The sequence below is a fragment of the Ranitomeya imitator genome, chromosome 1, assembly GCF_032444005.1.
Source record: "Ranitomeya imitator isolate aRanImi1 chromosome 1, aRanImi1.pri, whole genome shotgun sequence".
Classification (NCBI taxonomy): Eukaryota; Metazoa; Chordata; class Amphibia; order Anura; family Dendrobatidae; genus Ranitomeya; species Ranitomeya imitator.
Window position 1 is genome coordinate 1,072,714,296 of NC_091282.1, and position 14,747 is coordinate 1,072,729,042.

The 14,747-nt window shown below is 42.2% G+C and overlaps 1 protein-coding gene across 2 annotated transcripts in view; it reads right to left on the reverse strand.

The window, feature by feature from the left end:
- The window catches only part of SH3RF1 (SH3 domain containing ring finger 1), a 200,698-nt gene that overhangs the window by 42,461 nt on the left and 143,490 nt on the right, over positions 1–14,747 (reverse strand). For both annotated transcript variants that reach the window (XM_069744207.1, XM_069744206.1), the window contains exon 4: positions 9,786–9,881. In XM_069744207.1, coding sequence (XP_069600308.1) covers positions 9,786–9,881 — 96 coding nt within the window. The remainder of the gene's footprint in view (positions 1–9,785; positions 9,882–14,747) is intronic.

Here is a 14,747-nt window from a genome sequence, read left to right on the forward strand (position 1 = left end):
TGGTCATACTGTCCTGCCAAAATCAGTAGGTACAGACAGCGGTCAATTAATGTGCATGGGGGCTCTAGTATGTAGGTAAATGCAGACATTTCTACTCTACATTACCAATCAATTCTTCTCAAAAAATATATTTCACACCCCCCCCCAGGGGTAAGATAAGGGATTTTATCTTTGAATACTGAATCTCGCAGCATTTCATCTCAGCTAACTGGACTGGGATCTTCTGGTGAACGCTAATCCCAGAATTGCTTGTCCCATTTGCACTTCCCATTTTCCACCATTTTTAATCTGCCACAATTTTTCCAGAATTTGTATTGGAAACCCTTCGATAAGTACGCTGCATACACGGCATTTCTCAGTAATCGTCCAATAAAGAGTCATCTATATAGAGAACTGTTATCTCTAGGTGAGTGGGTACTGGGAGCGGGCTGTAGGGTTTTTCTTTACCGGTTTTAAGCCTTATTATGTTTGAATAAATGGAAATAAAATATTTAAAATAGAATAAAAAATCCAAAATTAGAATATAAGGAAATGTATTGTTTTTCTGATCAATTATGATATAAAACTTAATCATTTGACAAGTCTTATAAAAAAAAAATGCTAGTAACACAACTCTCCGTAGCTCATTTAATAAATCAGTCTGATGAGGGAGATCAATTAGGGAAAGTGAGAACGGTTCCCCCTGAGTTTTGTCACTTTTCCTCTAGGCATGTTTTTCCATTTAATTAAGATATTTGTTTCTCTCATGAAAATATTAGACATGAAGAGCTCTGCGTGCTGATTCCTGGGCAAAGACAAGTATTTGTGTGCTCCTGGGACTGCGTGATACAGGATCCAGGTCTGGGAGGCAGGATGGAAAGATGGCTACAAAACACCACCATATGTCCCCTTATCTAGGTAATTAGCCACGCATGCATGTTACACAATTAAGATGCCTAGGGTTATTCAGCGGCCAGAAATAAAAAAAAACTCCACCATGAAGTATAATCTGGAGCGAGGTAATCCAGGAATTGATAAAACAATCATGGACACTGTGTGATGCTGGGAATTCATTAGGACAATCAGGCAAATCTCATCCTGTTCCATTATGGACACACTGACTATAGAGATCAGACAATTCAGCTGAGAGAGGCCCGGACAAGTGTCTGCACCGGATATGGGCGCCACCGCAAAATGATTGTCTCCAGACGGGCACAATTATCTGAGGATGGTTATCGGGTGGCAAGATTATGACTATTTGTTCACATGACCCTATAAAAACTGTCTGATTTTCATCCAGAAAAAAGGATGATTGTATTGTCATCCATATGGCATGAATTTTTATAAATCAGCAGCTGATCAAATTTACAATTTGCATTTTTCTTGAACAGCCCTACTTGAATAACATGAGGTCAGTAATAATTTTTTGTTACAGAGACCATCGCACCCTAATTATTAGTTGGGGGGGGGGGGGGTGATACAGAGCTCAGCATTCAGAGACCTGGCAGATCTGCAGTAGAAAAAGCAGTGATTTTATTAAAATTACAACCAGTAGCCCAGTAAGTGACACATCGCTGTAATCAGGGTCTCTGCCCTTACATCATGCCACTTTCAGATGGTGTATCGAAAACTTGGTGCCAGATTCCCTTTAATCACTTGTCACTAGGTGTATTGTCTGCACAGCTAATCTATTTCACCATATTGTCTGTCGTGAAACCAACCAAGTTTATGATGAAATTACAAGTATCCATGCCCATATTTTATATAATTAGATGGAGGGTGGGAATCTTTAATGCTGGTGATGAACCCCCGGCCTGACACTGCACATTGATGGCCCGCCACCATTCCCACTGCTCTGATTGTAGAAATGTCAGTTTTCACTTTGGTTCTGGGAGACAGTGATAAATAAATGTATTTTCTCTTCTTCTATACATAGCACTGTCTTCTGGAAGTCTCGCACCACCAATAATGTGAACATCTGCTCTCAGCAGGAGAATAAATGAAATAAAGCATCCAGAGATTACGACTGCTGAGCTAATCACCTCCCGGCCAAGGCACCGTCGCCGACAATGGACAGTAAGTACTTGCCAAGGTTTTGCAGGTTTCACGTTCAGCCCATTCCACATACTTTACCTCCTCCTTCTCTTGAAAAAAAAAGTTTTATTGGGGCAATTACTTTCCTAATACAAGTAATAATGCTCTTCGTTTATTTTGGCTCCCCAAGCATTCCATAAGGTGGAAAAGCTCCGCTTAGCGGAATTACACCCACTCCATATGTGCAACCTGCTAGAGAGCAAGGTTTGGTCCTGTATGAATTTAATAAGCAAAATCCAGATGTCGAAAATGACTGTGATCATAGTGGCCATTTTATTGTATTAACTCATTGTCAGGTCCTGGGTCTGAGTGAGCCTTTGTCAGCCTTACTTGTTACAGCCTTACTTGTGTATAAACTCAGCGAGTGCCATGAGAGGAAAAAAGAATCGCATTGCACTCACACCAATGCTATTCAATGAGTCAGTGCTCCCACGATGAACCTCAGCTCCGCTACATCCAGATGGTGACATTTCTCACACAGTGAGCGCTGACGTTAGTAAGGTAACAGCAGTTCATATCTGATGAACTCCGGTCACCTTACTGATGTCACCGCCAGTCACTGCAGATGCGCTCTCGCACTAATGTCAGTGTGTTCCTTTTTTTTACTTTGAGTGCCCATTAATAGTAAACAAAATTAATGACAACTTTGCCAGTGTCATTGCTTTTTATTTTAGAAATCAGCCTAGGGCATTCCTCTTATATAAGAAAGGGTAAGTGCAGGTGACAATGCAGAATTCTATTTCTGATTTGAGGTACCCTCCAGAGAAGAACTGTACTACGGAGCTCTTCAGTAGCAATAAAATTCCCCATGTATAACAATAGTGGGCAGATGTGCAATACCAGCCGTGGCCACTATGCTGTTGTCGGAGCTTGTGTAGCTCTACAACTAAGCAGTTGCAGCCACCGACAGCACCAGGAACAGCTGTTCGACAGGGGTGCCGTTGGTTGCATCACCACTGATCAGACATTGATGACCTATCTTGAGGATAGACCATCAATGTTAAAGTCCTGGACAACCCCTTTAAGGTTTACATGTCTGTGCCCATAAGAGAATCCAAACATTTTTATGGACAACCCCTTTAAGGTTTACATGTCTGTGCCCATAAGAGAATCCAAACATTTTTATGGACAACCCCTTTAAGGTTTACATGTCTGTGCCCATAAGAGAACCCAAACATTTTTATGGACAACCCCTTTAAGGTTTACATGTCTGTGCCCATAAGAGAACCTAAACATTTTTATGAACAGATGTAGCAGAGTTGAAATAAAAATGTTCTTTTCTTTTATGTACTAGGCTACATCACCGAGATAACACAATGCAGTAGGTTTATGTACAGTGTCGGACTGGGGTGCCAGGTCCCCACTTTTCAACTACATGCAAATGTGACATTATCCTTAATAACAAATGTATAACAATGAACTGGGTAAATTCTTACGTGAATAAGATACCACCTGTGTCTGTAAATAGTGATTCAAGCATATTGTGTCAAGTTCTGCTCATACAAGAGGGTGGTGTCCCTCTCTTGCATAGGGTCCCCCTCGGAGGATTCTCCTGTGGGTCTACTATATGGTGTATATAGTGTAGTAATGTATGCTTTCCTATACAGTGAGATAAAAGGTAACCTTGTGCATACTGGCACAGTGAATGCCAGAAGCAGGGACGTACATAGAAATCATAGGGCCCTACAGCAGAAGTGCTAATAAAACAAACAAAAAAAGAATAATTAAATAATTGTCAGGGTCACAACTTTCAAGTCTTTACATAGTAATTTTTCCATGGTCCTCCATAAAATATAATGCACCCCCATACAGTATAATGCACTCCCCATGGTCCTACATGTAATATAATACACTCCCCATGGTCTTCTATGCAGTATAATGCACTCCCCATGGTCCTAAATGTAATATAATGCACTCCCCATGGTCCTCCATACAGTATAATGCACTCCCCATGGTCCTACATGTAATATAATGCACTCCCCATGGTCCTCCATACAGTATAATGCACTCCCCATGGTCCTCCATACAGTATAATGCACTCCCCATGGTCCTACATGTAATATAATGCACTCCCCATGGTCCTCCATACAGTATAATGCACTCCCCATGGTCCTCCATACAATATAATGCACTCCTCATGGTCCTCCATACAATATAATGCACTCCCCATGGTCCTACATGTAATGTAATGCACTTCCCATGATCCTCCATACAATATAATGCACTCCCCATGGTCCTCCATACAATATAATGCACTCCCCATGGTCCTCCATACAATATAATGCACTCCCCATGGTCCTCCATACAATATAATGCACTCCCCATGGTCCTCCATACAGTAAAATGTACTCCCCATGGTCCTCCACACACTGTAATGCACTCCCAGTGGTCATCCATAAAATATAATGCACTCCCCATGGTCCTACATGTAATATAATGCACTTCCCATGATCCTCCATACAATATAATGCACTCCCCATGGTCCTCCATACAATATAATGCACTCCCCATGGTCCTCCATACAATATAATGCACTCCCCATGGTCCTCCATACAGTAAAATGCACTCCCCATGGTCCTCCATACACTGTAATGCACTCCCAGTGGTCATCCATAAAATATAATGCACTCCCCATGGTCCTACATGTAATATAATGCACTTCCCATGATCCTCCATACAATATAATGCACTCCACATGGTCCTCCATACAATATAATGCACTCCCCATGGTCCTCCATACAATATAATGCACTCCCCATGGTCCTCCATACAATATAATGCACTCCCTATGGTCCTCCATACAGTAAAATGCACACCCCATAGTCCTCCATACACTGTAATGCACTCCCAGTGGTCCTCCATAAAATATAATGCACTCTCTATGGTCCTACATGTAATATAATGCACTCCGCATGGTCTTCCATGCAGTATAATGCACTCCCCATGGTCCTATATGTAATATAATGCACTCCCCATGGTTGTCCAAAAAGTATAATGCACTCCCCATGGTCCTACATGTAATATAATGCACTCCCCATGGTCCTGCATACAGTATAATGCACTCCCCATGGTCCTCCATACAATATAATGCACTGCCCATGGTCCTTCCTACAATATAATAATAAAAATAAAATAAACACATTCCTCATTCCATCCGGGCTTCAGTCTCCTGAGCGCGTGGTGTCACGTGGCCTGCTGCCATTGGCGGTATGCCACTGGCCAGGAGGGCTCTCTTTTGGGCCTATGGGTATGTTTGAGATAACATTTGAGGAATATTTCTGACATACAGAACTGTGTAAAAGTTTTAGGCAGGAGTGAAACTAATGCTGCAAAGTAAGAATACTTTCAACAATAGAAGAGTTCATAGATTATTTTTTATAAATCAACAATATGCAAAATGAAGAAAAAACCCTAAATCTAAATCAATTAAATATTTTGTGTGACAGCCCTTTATCTTTATAAAACACTAGATGGTGGCCTGATTCTAACGTATCGGGTATTCTAGAATATGCATGTCCACGTAGTATATTGCCCAGCCACGTAGTATATTGCCTAGTCATGTACTATATTGCCCAGCCACGTAGTATATTGCCCAGCCACATAGTAAATTGCCCAGTCACGTAGTATATTGCCCAGTGACGTAGTATATTGCCCAGCCACGTAGTATATTGCCCAGCCACATAGTATATTGCACAGCGACATAGTATACAGCACAGAGCCACATAGTATACAGCACAGACACGTAGTATATTGGCCACTCCCATGTAGTATACAGCAGCCATGTAGTATATAGTACTGCCCATGTAGTATATAGTAGCCATGTAGTATATAGTACTGCCCACGTAGTATATAGCAGCCATGTAGTATATAGTACTGCCCAAGTAGTATATAGCAGCCATGTAGTATATAGTACTGCCCACGTAGTATATAGCAGCCATGTAGTATATAGTACTGCCCACGTAGTATATAGCAGCCATGTAGCATATAGTACTGCCCACGTAGTATATAGCAGCCATGTAGTATATAGTACTGTCCACATAGTATATAGCAGCCATCTAGTATATAGTACTGCCCACGTAGTATATAGCAGCCGTGTAGTATATAGTACTGCCCACGTAGTATATAGCAGCCATGTATCCCACGCCCAGTGACGTAGTATATTGCCCAGCCACGTAGTATATTGCCCAACCACATAGTATATTGCACAGCGACATAGTATACAGCACAGAGCCACGTAGTATACAGCACAGACATGTAGTATATTGGCCAGTCCCACGTAGTATATAGCAGCCATGTAGTATATAGTACTGCCCACGTAGTATATAGCAGCCATATATTCCACGCAGTATTTAGCAGTGTGGGCACATATCCCTGTTAAATAAAAAATAATTAAAATAAAAAATAGTTACATACTCACCCCTGGGATCCAACGGCGCTGTGGCGATGGGAGCGCGGCTGCCGCCATCTTTCGTTCCTAGGATGCATTGCCAAATTACCCAGAAGACTTAGCGGTCTCGCGAGACCGCTAAGTCTTCTGGGTAATTTCGCAATGTATCGCTGGGAACGGAAGATGGCTGCAGGCGTGAGCGGCTCGGCGGACTACGGAGGGTGAGTATAGCAGGTTTTTTGTTTTTTTATTATTGTTAACATTACATTTTTTTACTATTGATGCCGCATAGGCAGCATTAATTGTAAAAAGTTGGGGACACACAGGGTTAATAGCGGCGGTAACGGAGTGCGTTACCTGCGGCATAAAGCGGTCTGTTATCGCCGGCATTAACCCTGTGTTAGCGGTGGCTGGACGGGAGTATGCGGGGCCGGGCAGTGACTGCGGGGAGTAAGGAGCGGCCATTTTCTTCCGGACTGTGCCCGTCGCTGATTGGTCGTGGCTGTTTTGACGCGACCAATCAGCGACTTGGATTTCCTTGACAGACAGAGGCCGCGACCAATGAATATCCGTGACAGAAAGAAGGACAGACAGAAAGACGGAAGTGACCCGTAGACAATTATATAGTAGATTACTTCTAGGGACTTGCAACACAGTTTTTGAAGGAATTCAGGAGGGAGGTTGTTGCAAACATCATGGAGAATTAACTAGAGATCATGTAATCTCAGAGAGACTTGATGATATTGACATCTTGTTCTTTACTCTGAAGATAGTTCTTAATGACATTGGCTGTATGTTTGAGGTCATTGTTCTGCTGCAGAATAAATTAGAGCCAATCAAACACCTCCCTGATGGTGTTACATGATGGATAAGTATCTGTCTACATTTTTCAGCATCAAGGACACCAAGAAAAGGTCAACATTGTGGGCCGCAGACAAAGCGGTTGGCCAAGGAAACTTAGCGTAGCAGATGAAAGACGTTAATGCTTACTTCCCTTCAAAATCATAACCTATCGTGCAGTTCCATTATCTCAGAACTGGAAGTAACCAGTGGGACCCAGCTGCACCCATCTAATGTTCAGAGAAGTTTGGCCAGAATTGATATTCATGAAAGAATGGAGGCACAAAATCATACCATTGGGAAGGAAAACCAGGTCAAGTGACCCAACTAGCATTGGTACCATAGGGCAGTTGCTCTGGAGTGATGAGTCAAAATATGAAATATTTTTGGTGTAACAGAAGGCAGTAAGTTTGCTGGAGCACAGGAGAGCAGTACAATAATGAGGGTCGGCAGGCAGCAGTTAAATATGGTGGGTTTCCAGATATTTACACATCATGAAATACCATCTGGGAAACGTTTGATTGACTACAAATGTACTCTGCAGCAAGACAATGATTCCAAATATTTAGCCATTGTCATGGAAAAACAGATTCCTGGAAGTGATGGCATGGCCTCAGAGCCTTGATCTCAACATTATTGAGTCTGTTTGGGATTACATAAAGAGACAGAAGGATTTACACAAGCCTACATCCACAGAAGTTCTGTGGTCAGATCTTCAAGATGTCGTTAGTTATAGCTCTCACTCTACTGCCAGAGCCAGTTTCAGGGAACGTGGATTACATTGGAGCTTTGTAACAAATTAGTGAATGAGTGACTGTCTCTTGTTTTTATTTCTGTCATTTTTTTCTGTGTTTTTCAGGTATCCATTTCTGGACTACAAATCACAGTTGTCATCAACTCCAACTACCATTACCAAGATTGCCATCGCACCAGGGCAATTGGGAAGAGTCAGACAAAGCGCCAGAATTGGCGCATCTAATGTGAAGCACCAATTCTGAGGTGGCTGCGGACTTTTATTTTTATGCTGGGAAAAGCTCAAAAACCAGGGACCTTCCAGTCTGATAATACAAGTCTGCAGCTGTCTGCCTTATCTTTGCTGGTTTTCAAAAATGAGGGGGGCTCTAAGTTGTTGTTTTTTTTTTTTTAATTATTTATTTAATAGGTTAAATGAAAGGCACAAAAGGGTGTAAGTTTGTTATATGTAGGGGCTAGTGAAATTATATATCTACAGGATATCTATCTATTCCGAGGGTTCTGGCTCCAATATTTTTTCTTGCACCTGTAACCTTGCACTGGCGAGTCTCGTCCAATAAATGCAATCAGAGCATTCTGCGATTTTTTTCCTTAGTCTGATTAGAGCTGAGAAAAAAACTCACAGATCAGCAATGACTCATTGAATAATATTGGTCAGAGAGTAATGTGATGTTTCCTCGCATTGCACTTTATACGCTCGTGTGAGCGAGCCCTATGCCTGAGTTTCACAGGATGACTAAAATGGCAGCCAATGGGGACTTCAGAAAGCCTCCAGCTGCCACTGTACTATCATCAGTGATTCACAATGGCATGTAAATGATAAACAGCAGCGATCAGAACAAGCTCTGATTGCTGCTACAGACAAAGTAACAAAGCCAGCATATGCTGCATATGAAGAAGGCTCAGCTCCCGAGCCTGCTCGATACACCACCTGCAATGAAAATGTATGACATGGGGTGTTAAACAGATAAAGAGGCCTGTCTGATAAAATACCTCGTTTACCAAAAGGGTCTTTGTTGCCGGTAGCAACCAATTACAATACAGCTTTCATTTTACCAGAGCTGAACTTCTGTGGGCCACAAAGCTGGTTTTAATAAATGAGGCCCACTGTCTCTCCACGTCACACATGGATTTTTAGCTATTACTACTAAGGCAACACAAAACATAGAAATTCAGATAGAAAACATGTTATAACATAAAATATAGAGAGTTATGTGGCAGAGGTTTAGAGGGTTAATAATCTACAAATTGTTCTTATTTCCTCCACCGTGACTAATTTAGGAAATATTCAAGCAAACTATGGGATCTCTGGTGCAGACGTATCCATGGATGTAGCACAAATACCACAGAATCATCTGTGCTTCTCCTGAAACCTGCCAGTATGGTGACTTATGAAGAAAATATGTCTTTATGCATCAGCCACAGTAAAGTGAGCACTTCGCAGACCTGAAAAAACAAAGCGAGCCTGAGCTAACATACCTTCCTGATGACAATGTGGAGGAACTCATTCTCTATGATAATTGTGGTAACCGTGGACTAGTAATGACTTCAGCATATTCTATGAATGATGAAGACAAGACACCACATGTGCTTTATTAATGGAGTCGGCCTGGAAGATCTATGTACATAGAAAGTCATAAATGGTCCTGATCTGGGGTTATGTGAACACAGGCCTCACAGCTCATTCCTAGAAACCAGCTCATTTTTCTATTATCCCGAGTGTATTACTTACTTCCACGTAGGAAATTGGGAATATTCCGATTTTGTCCCCCAGCATTCCTTCTGCCCAGTTCTCATCCACTCTGCGGATCACCGTGAGAATGTCGTCCTGTAGAGACAGAGAAAAATTATCTCAGCATTTGTCACAACGCGATCCACATGAACCCACCCGGGAGCCGTACAATGGTGGACGTGTGAGGTATCGGTAATCCGTACACCTATAATGAGGTTCACATGTGCTCCAGTTGTGGCTTTCTCTAGCTCCACTGGTCTTAGGTTTCTTACAAGTTGGGAATCCACCTTTTTTTCAGGCATTGATATTCGCCTTCAATCAAAAAGTGTAGAAAGCGCAAACCTGCTCACAAATCTCTTTCTTAGGAAGGAAAATGTGTAGTCCCCAGGTCAAACCAAGAGAATGACTTAGTCTTACTCTGACCATAAATTACCCATTCCCAACAGAAATGTGGCAAATGCCACATGCGCCGATCTGTACAGCCCGTCTGCAAAAATTGCTCAATAATGCCTTACACTGTGAAGTATGTATTGAGCCATACTAATAAAATACGATAAAACATAAAAGCAAATAAAGCAAGATAACTTCACTGTAAAAAAAAAACAAAATAGGCTGTTACATCTGCAAATACACTGAGGTAGCAGCCGCCAACATGATGGCTGCCGCATACATCCGCCTTCACTTTGTGCAAATCAAAATTTGCTTTTGTCATCTATAGCAAGCCACCAAAGCTCAGCCTTCATTTCTTCAAAGAAAGCCAAGCTGAACTCTGAACCGACAAACTGTGTCGATAATTAGGATAAATGAGGCCCTTTAGGCCGGCGTCACACTTGCGAGTTTTACAGACGTAAGAGCGCAGAATCTACGTCCGTAAAACTCGCAAAAAATACGGCACAATTATTCTCTATGCCCCTGCTCCTATTTGCCGTATTTTACTGATCAGTATTATACGGCTTTCTACGGCCGTACAAAATCGCAGCATGCTGCGTTTGTCACCGTACTGCGCAAGAAATACGCCAATGAAAGTCTATGGAAGCGTGAAAAATACGGATTACACACGGACAAGCAGTGTGACTTGCGAGAAATACGCAGCGCTGTTAGAGAGAAAAGCCGGCAATTCAGTGCGGTGTACAGTAAAATCACACTGACAGCTTACAGTCCAATAGGTAGAATAAATGTGTACACATAGAATAGGTATATATATATATATGTCAGTGAGACACATATATGTATATATATTAATATTTATTCCAGCGCTATACAGCTTGAAAGCCGGTAATTCCAATACCGGCTTTTTCTTTCTCCTTCCTAAAACCCGACATGATTTGAGACATGGTTTGCATACAGTAAACCATGTCTTCTCTCCATTTTTTTTGCAGATTCCACACTACTAATGTCAGTAGTGTGTATCTGCAAAATTTGGCCGTTCTAGCTCTTAAAATAAAGGGTTAAATGGCGGAAAAAATTGGCGTGGGCTCCCGCGCAATTTTCTCCGCCAGAGTAGTAAAGCCAGTGACTGAGGGCAGATATTAATAGCCTGGAGAGGGTCCACGGTTATTGGCCCCCCCCTGGCTAAAAATATCTGCCCCCAGCCACCCCAGAAAAGGCACATCTGGAAGATGCGCCTATTCTGGCACTTGGCCACTCTCTTCCCATTCCCGTGTAGCGGTGGGATATGGGGTAATGAAGGGTTAATGCCACCTTGCTATTGTAAGGTGACATTAAGCCTAATTAATAATGGAGAGGCGTCAATTATGACACCTATCCATTATTAATCCAATTGTAGTGAAGGGTTAAATAAAACACAAACACATTATTTAAAATTATTTTAATGAAATAAAAACAATGGTTGTTGCAGTATTTTATTCAACGCCCAATCCAGTCACTGAAGACCCTCGTTCTGTGAGTAAAAAAACATAATAAACCAACAATATACTTACCCTCCGCAGATCTGTAACGTCCAACGATGTAAATCCTTCTGAAGGGGTTAAAACATTTTGCAGCAAGGAGCTGTGCTAATGCAGGCTGCTCCTCGCTGCAAAACCCCAGGGAATGAGGCTAAAAATAGATCAAGGATCTATATTTAGCTTTATTTGCGGTGAGGCGCCCTCTGCTGGCTGTTCATAGATCGTGGGAAATTACCTAGAAAGCCAGGGAGCTAGATCAAGGATCTATATTTAGCTTTATTTGCGGTGAGGCGCCCTCTGCTGGCTGTTCATAGATCGTGGGAAATTACCTAGAAAGCCAGGGAGCTTTCTAGGTAATTTCCCACGATCTATGAACAGCCAGCAGAGGGCGCCTCACCGCAAATAAAGCTAAATATAGATCCTTGATCTATTTTTAGCCTCATTCCCTGGGGTTTTGCAGCGAGGAGCAGCCTGCATTAGCACAGCTCCTTGCTGCAAAATGTTTTAACCCCTTCAGAAGGATTTACATCGTTGGACGTTACAGATCTGCGGAGGGTAAGTATATTGTTGGTTTATTATGTTTTTTTACTCACAGAACGAGGGTCTTCAGTGACTGGATTGGGCGTTGAATAAAATACTGCAACAACCATTGTTTTTATTTCATTAAAATAATTTTAAATAATGTGTTTGTGTTTTATTTAACCCTTCACTACAATTGGATTAATAATGGATAGGTGTCATAATTGACGCCTCTCCATTATTAATTAGGCTTAATGTCACCTTACAATAGCAAGGTGGCATTAACCCTTCATTACCCCATATCCCACCGCTACACGGGAATGGGAAGAGAGTGGCCAAGTGCCAGAATAGGCGCATCTTCCAGATGTGCCTTTTCTGGGGTGGCTGGGGGCAGATATTTTTAGCCAGGGGGGGGCCAATAACCGTGGACCCTCTCCAGGCTATTAATATCTGCCCTCAGTCACTGGCTTTACTACTCTGGCGGAGAAAATTGCGCGGGAGCCCACGCCAATTTTTTCCGCCATTTAACCCTTTATTTTAAGAGCTAGAACGGCCAAATTTTGCAGATACACACTACTGACATTAGTAGTGTGGAATCTGCAAAAAAAATGGAGAGAAGACATGGTTTACTGTATGCAAACCATGTCTCAAATCATGTCGGGTTTTAGGAAGGAGAAAGAAAAAGCCGGTATTGGAATTACCGGCTTTCAAGCTGTATAGCGCTGGAATAAATATTAATATATATACATATATGTGTCTCACTGACATATATATATATATATATACCTATTCTATGTGTACACATTTATTCTACCTATTCTACTGTAAGCTGTCAGTGTGATTTTACTGTACACCGCACTGAATTACCGGCTTTTCTCTCTAATATATGTGTCTACTGACACACACATATATATATATATATATATATATATATATATATATATATATATAGACAGTATATATATTTTTTCTTTTCTTTTTGGGACACATGGATCACTTCTATAGCGGTATGTTGGTTTTGCTAGCCTGCGAGAAAACCACGCAGTACGGATGCCATACGGATTACATACGGAGGATGCCATGCGCAAAAAACGCTGACACACCCTGCCTACGGAGGAGCTACGGACCACTTTTTTCGGGACTTTTCAGCGTATTACGGCCGTAATATACGGACCGTATTGTTTTACGCTGTGTGTGACGCCGGCCTCAGGCTGAATATCTGTTATTTTCAGCACAATGCTCATCAGACCGGGGATTTTTGAAAGTTTGGAAACCCCTTTAATAAAGGGTATGTTGACACGATACTGATTTAGAGCGGATTTTCTGCAGCAACATCCCTCTGTGTAAAATGCTGGGCATGTTTCAAATTTGACACAGATTTCATCTTTCCATTGCAAAAAGTAAAAATGCACACTATGTTCCTCAAAAAGAACAGAGAAGGAGCAGATTTTATCATCGGGCATCTCGAGAAGAAATATTCACCAAGGAATAGATCAGATTTGTTAGGATTTCATTCACTTAGTTGGTTGTATACTACACTGTTATGCGCCAGATTTTCAGCACACATCTCAGCGCTGAAAATTCTCTCTAAATACACAGCATGTGAATTTACCTTTTAAGGTCTAGATGTATCGGAAATGATGTCTTCTGTCAAGGGCGGACATATCAAAGGTGCAATCTGTGGTCAAAGGGGCTCACATCCACTTCCAAAGCAAGTGAAATTGTGCATTACGATTAATTATTGGATGGCAAAGGGCCCATATACTGTTCCTGCACAGGGGCCCTGTTCTGTCTGTGTCCGACACTGCCTACCGTACTAAAACTGAGCCCTTCTAACTGAAAGGGTTTAGGATGCTTTTAGATTTTTAGAAAGTTTAGCATATTATGATCATACTACTTAATAATATTCTTAGAAGACAAAATGTGGAGCAATACAATAATATTTCTCAAGAAACAAATCTATATATATAAGAAGCATTTGATTACTCGCTAATCCCGCCCCCTGCACAGTAGCCCCGCCCCCACCACATCACCACACATAATACCGCCCCCCACCCCATTACCACACATAATCCCGTCCACACACATTACCACACGAGGCTCCATCCTCACACATTACCACACGAGGCTCCATCCCCACACATTACCACACGATGCTCCGTCCTCACACATTACCACACGATGCTCCGTCCACACACATTACCACACAAGGCTCCGTCCCCACAAACTACTCACGAGGCTCCATCCCCACACATTACCACACGAGGCTTCGTCCCCACACATTACCACACGAGGCTCTGTCCACACACATTACCACACGATGCTCCGTCCTCACACATTACCACACGATGCTCCGTCCTCACACATTACCACAAGAGGCTCCATCCCCACACATTACCACACGAGGCTCCGTCCACACACATTACCACACGAGGCTCCGTCCTCACACATTACCACACGAGGCTCTGTCCCCCACACATTACCAAACGAGGCTCTGTCCCCACACATTACCACACGCAGCAATTCAACCACTTCA